The 11,277-nt window shown below is 39.9% G+C and overlaps 1 protein-coding gene across 2 annotated transcripts in view; it reads right to left on the reverse strand.

Annotated features, from left to right (window-relative positions):
* Positions 1-1,522: 1,522 nt before the first annotated feature.
* luzp1 (leucine zipper protein 1) overlaps positions 1,523-11,277 on the reverse strand; it is a 41,872-nt gene continuing 32,117 nt past the window's right edge. For both annotated transcript variants that reach the window (XM_023353271.1, XM_023353272.1), the window contains exons 5-8: positions 10,620-11,125; positions 10,373-10,549; positions 3,412-3,650; positions 1,523-2,406 (exon numbers count right to left, since the gene is read on the reverse strand). In XM_023353271.1, the coding sequence (XP_023209039.1) occupies positions 3,423-3,650; positions 10,373-10,549; positions 10,620-11,125 (911 nt within the window). In that variant the 3' untranslated portion in view covers positions 1,523-2,406; positions 3,412-3,422. The remainder of the gene's footprint in view (positions 2,407-3,411; positions 3,651-10,372; positions 10,550-10,619; positions 11,126-11,277) is intronic.

The following is an 11,277-nucleotide window of genomic DNA, read 5'->3' on the forward strand; positions in this document are numbered from 1 at the left end:
GCAAAAAAAAAATCTTTAATCTTGATTTAAAACAGTGATATTTCACATAAAATATCTTGAAAAATGTGATATAAGTACTTTTAAATAAATATTAAGGAATTATTTATTTAAAACCCCCTATATCTTGCTGAAAAGTTACTTTTTAGTTTTGTCTTAGTTCAATTTGCACAAGAAACAAAAAATACTTTTGATTTTGGATTTTTGCAGTGAAAAACGCTCAATGAAAAAATTGCAATAAGTTATTTTAAGAAAAGGAAAAGTTTGAGTTTAGGTTCAAAATGCACCTATAAGATCAAACATATGCATACACCCCCACTAATATTTGGTTAAATGAGAAACTATAAACAATTATCTGGCATAATTTTCTGATTTATCCGTTTAAAATCCCGTCTGAATGTTTGGGATCACTGAAAACCCAACAAGAAAGAAAACAGTTTCCGATGTTCAGCCGAGACGCTTTCTGATCGTTTATCTAAATATTAGTGGAAGTTTTTTAATCTGAGCCTTTAAAATAAATTCAGATGAAAATGACAAAAGCAGACGATGAGGAACTTTACACAATCGCCAGACACTTGATCCGCCCGCGTGTTTAAATCGACCCGGGGCGACGTCTCCCTCCCGCTTTTAGAAACCCTGAGTCAAGACACAGAGACAGGATTAGACGCTGACCTCTGACCTTTCAGCCACGCCAGCAGCTGCTTTACACAGAGGGACCAGAAAAGACTGGATGTCAAAAAAAAAAAAAAAAAAAAGGTTAGAATGGCTCGACTGTAAAGTCAGCATCCTGGCCACAAATCCAAAAATGGAAAAAATAAAACATGAGTTACACTGCAAAAACACAAAATCTTACCAAGTATTTTTGTCTAATTTCTACTGCAAATATTTTAGTACACTTGAAATAAAACAACATTAACTTAAGAGTAACTTTTTAGAAAACAATATTGGCTTATTTTAAGTAAATAATTCCTGAATATAAATGAAAAAGTTCTAGTTCCATTGATAGATAAATTAAATCACAACAAGGGAAAATATTTTGTTCCAAGTAAAATGATCTGCTAATGAATCCAGAACTTTTTCATCAATATTAAGGAATTACTTGTTTTAAAAAAGCCTCTACATTTTGCTGAAAAGTTACTTGTAAGTTAGTTTCATTTTATTTCAAGTGCAGCAAAATATTTACACTAAAAAGTAGACTGAAATACTTGGTAAGATTTTGCCTTTTTGCAGTGCAGGACCTTCGTTCAACAGAGTTACACACAAAAAAAACACAAAATCTTACCAAGTATTTTTTCTACTTTCTGGTGCAAATACCTTAGTATACTTAAAATAAGATAAAAATTAACTGAAGTAACTTCTCAGCAACAAACATGTTTTTATTTTAATTAAATAATTCCTTAATATTCATGAAACCATTCCAGTTTCACAGGCAGATTATTTCACTTAATGACTTGGAAAAATGTCTTATTACATATAAAATAATCTGCCAGTGGAACTAGAACTTTTTCATAAATATTAAGGAATTATCTAATTAAAATAAAAACATATTTCTTGCTGAGAAGTTGCTTGTAAGTTAATTTTGTCTTATTTTAATAGTGCTAAGATGTTTCGGTGTGGAAATGTGAATCCTAACAGTTTGATTCAGGTGCGTTTGCATCGGGATGATCGGTTCAGAAAGCATAAAGTGTCGTCGTGGCAACGGGCTGGGCTCCAACTGGACCAATCAGGCTGCAGCGTTTCATGTCACGGAGAACACGCGTCGCTTCGTTTAATAAATCTGATTATTTCCGTCTGAATTCAGAACCGCTGTTCGGTTTGAAACTCCCTCCGCATGTTCATCGTGTTTTTCCACACCTGACCCCGAGAAGGAACAGGAAGCGCATCACACAAAAGTAAAACAAAAAATAATAATAAAATGATCCCAATTTCACCGACTGTTCCTTTAAGCAGCGCGCATGCCGAGTAGCATGCCGAGTCGCAGCCTTCAAGTGCTTTTCTTTTTCTACTTATAGCCATGCAGCCAGCAGCCATTATGCGGCGCTGCAGAAGCTGCTGGAGTCTTCGCCGCGCTCCAGGTTGTTTGTATGCATGAGAAGAAGAAGAAAAAGAAGAAGAAGAAGAAGAGTTGGGGCTGATGGAGTAACAGGATTAATTCCTGCTTTTGGTCACATGGGAGGGAGATGGTTTGGTTCTGCAGAACAATCCACAGAGTGTGGGAGGAAGAGGGGGAAACATTATGACATCATAACACATCCAACAGGAAGTAGAAGAGGAAGCAGAGGCTGATCCAGAGGGGGGCTGGGGGGGGCAGAGCCTCAGCTGCTCTAACAGGTGTTTTCTTTAGTTCACTTGGCGCAGGTGACCGGATCGCATGGCTGCTGGAAAAGTGGCTCAGAGCTGAACGGAGAGCTGCCGAGGAATAAATACAGCAACGTTAGATTAAAATGCTTTAGATTAAAAATAATCTGAAAGTATTTGCAGACAAATAATTCAGCTCATTTGGTGACAATTATGGGAAAAGATGTTTTATTTCGAGTAAATTTCCAGAAAATAATCTCCTGAAATAAAGATAATGATGTTAATTAAACAGCAGTTTGGAGGAAATTATCACAGAAAAATATAAATTTAATGATGCAGAAATCAAATTGTCTGAGTTTTTCTCTGTAGCTTCACCTGAAGCTGCCTCACATCGAGATATTTTACTTTTTATTCACCTTAAAACCACAAACATCACATAGTGCACAATTAAAAGAGGAGGAGATAAAAATAATTTATGGTTTTTAAACTGTTCATGAATAAAATCTGAAAAGTGTGGCATGCATTTATATCCAGACTCTCTACTGATGCTGCCGGGGGACAAACCTTTCTTCAGCAACCTGATTGGTCAGAGCTGATGGGAAGATGGACGGAGTTAAATCCAGGAAGAAAAACGACCAACAAGCATGATTTACTTCAGAGGTCTTCAACATGGGGGTTGTGGCCCACAGGGGGGACGCAGAGGAACTGCACTAGGGTCATGAAATTTCTGATTGGATTTTTTTTTTTCTAAATTTTTTCAAACTTCAAGTTATGACTTTAAATACATATCAACATTAATCGAACGTATAGCAAAATAATAGGCATAAACTGACGTATTTCAGTTAGAAATATGTCATTTTGTCTGTTCAGTTTGTTAAAAGTGCAAAAACATTGAAGACCCCTCAAAGGAGATGTGCCAAAATGGCCTAGTCAAAGTTCACATCGGTTTCAAGACTTATAAACATATTTTCTCTGTCAAATCTGACCAATAAAGCAACAATCATCCAGTTTGTAGCTTTAAAGTGACGAAATATGAAAAAGTTTTTCAAAGTTTTATCTGCAACATTTTTTAAAATTCAACATTTCTGAACCGTCTAGAAGCAAATCTCCTCTGACCTGCTTCCAGCCTAGCGATGCTCCGACTGACAGTGGCTCCAGGTTCTGTTTCCCGCTCCGGTTCTCCCGTCTGTCCGGGTCGCCGGCGCCGGGCCTCGGCCAGGCCACGGCTCCCCGCCTCGGGTCAAGGCGCCACCCGCCTTGGTCAGCCGGTCGTAGGAGGCGCCGGGTGGCGGGTGGCGCCTCCAGGAGGCCGGGCTGCAGCACGGGTTCGGAGCCGGATCCGGGGCGTCTTTAGCCTGGAAGAAAGGAGGTCAGAGGTCAAAACAGGGCCGGACTTAAGGTCCGAATTCATTGAAGCAGGTTGGTACGACGGCGTTTTACGGGCAATAAACCGAATTAAGAGGAGGAAATCTTCACCAAAAAAATGTTTGTTTTAAAGTCAAAGATCTGCAAAATCAAAAGACAAAACTGAGAAATTTCTAGAAAAAAGTGGAAATTTCTGACTTTCGAAAGTCAAAATTTTGACACTTAGAAAGTCAGAAATTTCAAACTTTCTTTCTAGAAATTTCCAGATTTTTTTTCTGCAACTAATAAAATTTCGTTTTAGATTTTCTAGGTTTTTTCTGAGATTAATAAAAGTTGTATTTTTTTTCTGTGAAATTTTCCACTTCAAATCCAGAAATGTTATTTTTTTAGATTCTTTTTAGACTAATCTCAAAGTTTTTCTTCTAAAAAACTTTTAGAGCTCAGAAATTGCTGAGTTTTTGTAGGATGTTTTCTGTGAACGGCCCTGATGCGCCGTGTTTATGAACATAAATGGCCTGTATAGAACATGGACAGATCCGTGTTTAATGTGTGGTTTTGTTTAAGCGGATTGGAACATAAACAGATCCGTATTTTCTCCTCCAGCCAGGATGTTTCTCATATGTGGCTATTAAACACAAGCTGCTTGGTGTGCGACACAGAAAGTCTGCCAGGGGAAAAATTCCCAACCAAAAACCCCAAACATACCCCAAGCTGAGAGATTTATAATTTTGGTGGGCTGACTAGAAAATAAAGCCCAAGTTACTAGCTTGCGGCTGCAGCCTCGGCACGTTCCCCGCTCGTCGCCCCGGTAACCCCGGTAACCCCGCTGCAGGAAGATGACGGTGCAGTTCCAGCAGCTCGCTCCTGTAATTTCAGCTTTTAAAAAAGCACCATAATTAGTGAAACTTGTTGGGCTGAAGCTGCCGCCGCTGTTTTAGAGCGAGTTCTGACTAACTGGCTCTAATGGAGCCCCGCTGGCCGGCCATTCCCGGTCTCCATGGCAACAGACGGGAAGCGAGTCACCGGCCAGCACCGCCGAGCGGCATGCTCAGCGTGGTCACTTCCTGCTGCAGACGCTGAGGGAGGAAACGGGTATTTTCTCCTTCTTTGGTAACTAAAAGTTGCTAAAACTTAGAAAATTGCTGATCCGACAACCTGAAGGTGAGCCGCGCTCCGGAAAAGTTTCTACATAATTTCATCACAAACCTCAGTCCGTTTATGTCAGACTCAGAAATTTACAAGTTGTTTTCTAGCAGATTTTTGACTTTTTTCTTTTTATATTTGTGAAGATGAACAATGAGCTCAAAAAACATGTTTACAAATAAAAATCTTATAAGTGTGGCAGGCACATGTACTCAGCCTCTCCTAATCTGATAGATAAAATCTACTGCTGTCAGAAATCAGGTCCTATTGTTGGAAAACTAGCATTTTTCAACACCCTGAACACAACACACCTACAGTTTTACATGGTAATGGCAGCATAATGCTGTGGGGATGCATTTCTTCAGCAGGGGCAGGAATCCAAGACAATCATGAAATAAAAACTAAGACTTGAATATTTTCTAATTGAATTAAATTAATTTTTGAAAAAACTCTGTTGTTAGCCAACATGCTACTAGCAGGGTTTCCGGTCCAGCGGTGGCCAGCCCCATTTTGTTTCAGAAGATCAAAACATCGCCAGTGAAACGAAGAGATAAAGGTTCTGACGGATCCAAAAGTCTGGTAAGGTCAACATCAAGAGATTCACCGTCATTGATATTTTAGAGAATCGGCTCTTCTGTCTGCTTGGTGAAAATGAAACCAGATGCAGTTAAAGGAGATAAACATTAAATTAAAGAAGTGAATTAAGCAGCAACACAGTTAAATCTGAGGCTGTTGGCAGAATCATTGACTTTCTGACCAAATCCGACTCAGAAACTCTCGTCTTTATCAGAGTTGAATTAGTTTCCTTCAGCCTGAATGGAGGAGGCGAGCTGCTGTTAAATAAATCACATCCCTGCTCTAACCGGCCCGTTCTCCTCCTCTACACCGGTGTTAAGGAATGGTGCGGCGCTGCCAACCCAAACTCTTAAATCAGCCTCAGCGCGCTGCGCATGGCGGGTGAAACGCAGTGGCGCAAAAAGTGGCTATGCAGTGAATGCAACGCATCGGGGCGCAAAAACGATGTGGGAACTTTTTTCTAGTCAGCATTTTATGTACTTAACAGCCGTTTGTGTATGAAATGATCAATAACAGAGGAACAGCATTGATTAGAAGCCCCTCCCACACCCTTTGGAGGTTCGGCAGCGGTTACGAGAAACCTTCGCGTCAATAATCCACGTAAAACAACCGCAGACCCGTCAGAACCTAAAGAACCTGAAGAACCAGACATCAGTCTCTTCATCCCTCAGTCATTTCCTGAGACCGAAAAATAATATAGATGGCAACTTAAAGAACAAATCATACAAATAGATTAATAGTAAATAAATAAATATTTTGAAGAGATCATTAAAAACGTTTGTTAGGATTGTGTAGGAAAAACATTGATATCTTTTATAAATAGTGTTTTGTGGTCAATATTATTTCACCGTTTTATTAATGCGGGTGGCCAGTTTATATAAGGTTTCCTATCAATCTATAAGAATGATAGAAAACATGCTAACAAAAAGCCTCAGACCTGCAGCCACAGGCGGTTCTAGACAGGATAACAGAAGAGGCTCTTTGGCTCAAATATATTAAATGATGAAATACTGCCTTGTTTTTTGTTTCTTTCTTTTTTAATTGCCCTGTAGGCAACGATTTATTCATATATATGTACATTTATTAGTATTGATACTTTAATTAAAAATGAGTTGTACAAATTTATGTGTGGGGACATAAATCCAAGAAAGAATTGGGAAATAAATCCTTTAAATCTTTTTCTGTCTGTTTTCACAATCAGATTAAATTCACACATTTTGACAAATCTGGGAAATTCTTCACCAAGATGGAGATTAATCAATATTAATCCAGATGTAAGATTCCCTGCTGAGCTGCGATCAGTCCCCCTGCGCTTCCTCCTACAGACCAACTGATCACACATTATTGATCCACGATCAGCTGATCCCAGATCAGTTCTGGGCTCAGCTGCTCACATGACGGATCAATTCTGCAGATCAACACGTTTTCTGTTGAAGATTAACTGAGAATGCAACTAACGATTATTTTAATAATCCATTATTCTGACAATTAATTGATTAATCAGATTAATTTATTAATCTAATGATTAATTAAAAATGGCTACATTTTGCTAATTTTTTGTTTAGGAATATAAAACATACTTATACATTAGAAATACATTAAAATATGCAAATACATGTGATATAATTAATTTTTAACTAAGAAAAGAAACACTTTGTTCCCTAAAATGCAATAGCAGCACTCCTTTAGGGAACGCTTTGTGGCACTATTTAAAGTAAAAATGTTACTATAAATAATGTGAAAAGCTCAGCTCATCAATATGTAATATTACATTAATATTACATCGATACTACATATTGATGTAATATTGATGTAATATTACATCAGCTTAATTTGAACTAGATCAAGCTAAAACTGCCACTTGAGAATTTCTGGGTAAAACAGATTTTAAAACAAAGATTTTCATCTTAAATGCAAAATGTTTGTATTTTATGTTCAGTTTTGACTTAATTATTCCTGTGTTGTTTTAGCAAACTGCATGTTTTAAATGATTATTTGATTACTAAATCAGTTTATGATTTTTTTTTATTTGATTAGTCACAATTAATCATTTCAGCCCTATGACAAAGTTAGATTATTTTATAATAAATGAGAAATTGCATGAGCAGAACCCAAAAATTATACTCAACTAACAGTAGCAATACTTCAACATATTTTTACTCAAGTAAAAGCAAAAGTAGCTGTTCAATAAATCACTCAAGAGTAAAAAAGTATTTGGTAAAAAGTCTGCTCAAGTACCGAGTTACTAATCAATTTATCAATTATTTAATATTGAACATTACATCATCAGATGGACCAAAATAAAAAGAATGAAATGACAATAATTCATATAAGTAACAAAACATAACAAAATGAGGCAAAAGAAAATGTTTCCAAATCAGATTCTTTCAATAAAAAGCTGATGAATCTTTAACAGAAACTGCAGGTGTGTCTGTTTCTGGTGAACTTTGGTTTAAACATCTTTGTTTTACTACCCAACTCTGAGTATGACTTCTGTCTTTAGAGCTTAAGACCAAATGTAGAAGAACGAAGCCATGAGCTGGACGTTAGCTCAGCCGCATGTCACACTGCGTTATCCACCCAACACCTCGATGTCATTCAGACCGCCGACATGTTGCTGAAGTCCAAACCCCACAGCCGGATCCGCTCCAAGCTTCGCCTCAGCGCCCGCCACCGCCGTGCTTCTGCTCAAAGCTGCTGTCCAAACGGACTGACCGGCATCAGGCTGCTGCACCACACAGGCAGTCAGCGGGTTTCAGCAAATCACCACAGAAATACAAACTGATTGGCTGACAGCATTCCTAACCCTAACCCTAACTTCAGTTGCTGTAAAAATGCTGTGTATATCACATGACTTAAAAGAAAGTTTGCTTTGTAATTTGACGCCATGAAATTGGGCCTGTGTCTCTTTAAGAAGCTCCTGCCATCAGCAAGTCATCCCAACATGGCTCCTCTAGTAATCCTTAACAACGTTCTTACCAGCATTTCACTGAGAAGTACTGTAGCTCCTATGAGGAGCTCAGCAGCTCCACCAGGTGTTTGCTAATTGCTGCTAGCTAGTCTGAAGGAGCTGAGAGGAGAAGTTGTGTCTCAGAGCCGGGGCCAGGTTCACCCACGCGTCTGCCATTTGATCAACTTGTTTGAAACTTCTGGTGGAAATTGGCAGTTTTTGCTATAACCTGGTGCCATGCATTTCTCCTTTTAAACTGTTAATAATGTACAACGTCTCTGTAAATAAACAAATTGAGCATCTTTCAACAAAAGAAATGTACACCACACTTTCCAGATTTACATTTACCTTAAAGTATAAAAGCTTGTATTATTTTACTTCCACTATACCCTAAAATGATGATAATTTGTACTTTCTTTAGCAGGTTCTGCAGGAAGATGCAGCAACACACCAATGCAGGACGTGGAGACAGCGAGTCGCTGCTCGAATGATGAATTTAACCTGATGGCATGTGTGTCATAACTCTGAGTTTTTGGACACTTCTGTTGGTTTTTAGATTCCAATAAACGGCAAAACAAAGCAGAACCCTGAAAATCAGGACAAATTAACCTTGTTGACCTGTGAGCAGCGGGTTTCAACACAAACTCGAACCTTTGCAGGAGTTCTGTAAACATCCAGAGGTATGTTTGTGTAAAACAGCACGGCACCGTCAATTTATAGCACTTTTAAAATGCAAAGCTCCATTTTTTCTTCTCCTTGAGGGTTTTGAACCTTCTTTTCCCACAGTTGGTGTCTGTTTTTTTTAACTTCCTTCCTTTCTTCTGTGCCCCACCCTTCTCTCTTTGTGCACTGAGGCAGCGGGAGGGAAGCCTGCAGAAACTGTTTCTGAAGTCGCAGAGCTCTGGCAGAAAAACACAAACTGCTTCTCCTGGACGGATCCAGAAAAAAAAATATCACGTCTGATTGGAGATGAACTTCAGTCACATGTTGGAGAGAAACGGCTCTTGGAAAAAGTTGCTGATTTAGAAATCATCTTGAGGTGCTTGGAAAAGATCTTTACTGTCCAACTGGGATGATATGATTTACAGTATTCACTTTTCCTTCTGGATTAATAAACTATTTTTGAATTTAATTGAGTCCATTGGCTAACATTTGACAAGAGAACCGCAGCAGCTAAAATGTGACAATCTATTTTAGCTAGCATTAGCTTTAAAGCTAATTTTAGTTAATGCACTGCTGCTGGCATTCTACATGTAGTAAATGTAATGATCTGTGTTTAATGTTAGCCAACAGGCTACTGTTAACAGTTTAACTAGCATGTTAGCAAATTTTAGCTTACAGGACGTGGCTTCAATATCAGATGGAGTATGCTAATGTTAGCCCATATGATACAGTTAGTATTTATGCTAGCATTAGCTTTTTAGCTAATTTTGGTTTATATATATATACTTCCGTTAGCATCGTACACAAAGTAAATTAATGCTAATCTACATGATAGGCTTCAATAAATGGGTAAAAAAGGGAGTGGTGTCAGAATTTAGTGGTTGGAGGATTTGTCTTTTGTCTTTGGCTAAAGACTACGAGCCATTTTTCCCGCTAGCGCTAGGCTACCTAGTGTTTGCATTTACCCAGAATGCCCTGTGCTGTAGTCCATGTCCTGCTTTTGGAGCGGTCTCCGGTCCGCTTGGCGTTCACGTATACATTCAAACCGAACCAGAGTTCATTTCAACAGAACCCAGACCGAGGTTTGTAGGCGGACCAGTTTGTTGCTTTGGTCTGTATCAGAGCTCGATTATTCAGTCACACCTCCACAAACGAACCGGACTCTAGACAAACTAATCCACTTTAATGTAACAAAACTGGTGTGAATGCAAGTTAAAATCGGCTAAAACTAAGATGATGGGATCAGACCGGTAATGGTATTTGCTTCATTAGTTCAGTCTGTAGATGATGTTACTATGAAGGCAGAATTTCCCCTTGAAACAGGCCTGTGTTGAAATTAAACATTAATTTTCAAATTAATATGAATGCTTGTTGTCCTACCAGTGGTCCCTGGGAATACGACCGGCTCCAGGACTGGGAGGTAACTGGTGCGTGGGGAATGGTCCTTCCCAGAATTCCTGCTTCCGTAACCGGAGACTCGGACCTCCGGTCTCGGCGCAGCGTCGGTTCTTCTGCTTCCTTAGCGCTTGTCACGCTGTTGTACCGCCGCATGTACACCTGGGACGGACAGCAGGAGGTTACTCGGTTGCTGTGCATTCTGGGTAAAGACGGACTGGCTTGTTCTCACCTCTGCTGGTTTAGTTCCTTTCTGCAGCGCTGCGTTGTTCACAGCTTCCTCCGAGTCGAAGGTGGTCGCCCGGTACGCCCTCCATGTTGTCGCCGTCTCTGCTTCGTCTTCGGACCCGACGTCCATCAGCGCCTTGCTCGCCTTGTTCCTCCAGGTGCTCCTCACGGTCACGTTCTTCATGTCTGATGACGCGTCGTCCGCGGAGAGCTCGGTTTGCCTCTGGCTTCTCCAGCTGGTCACCGTCGCCGTGCTGCTGCCGCTCTCGAAGCCCGACTCTGTGTCGTTGAAGTCCGAGGACCGGCGCCGGCCGCCGCCACGCTGGTGGCTCACATAGCTGCTGGAGATCTCCAGCCTGGAGGCGCCGTGGAGTTTGGACCTCGTTGGCACATCGCTGCGCTCATCGTCTCCACAGACCTGGTCTTGGCACGGCCGCAAAGCGATTTCACTCTTAGGGATGGAAATCTCATACGGGACGGAAATGCTGCCGCGGTGGTCACTGCTGGGTCCTGTCACACAACGCAATAACCGTAAATAATAATAAATCATCTGTGTTCTCATTTATTTCTGTTGTCAAAGACAGTCAACAGATTCAACTAATTAAGACCGACACACTTTATATCACATATATTTAAATTTATGTGTATTCTTCTATTTTTAA

Source organism: Xiphophorus maculatus, chromosome 19, assembly GCF_002775205.1.
Source record: "Xiphophorus maculatus strain JP 163 A chromosome 19, X_maculatus-5.0-male, whole genome shotgun sequence".
Taxonomy (NCBI): Eukaryota; Metazoa; Chordata; class Actinopteri; order Cyprinodontiformes; family Poeciliidae; genus Xiphophorus; species Xiphophorus maculatus.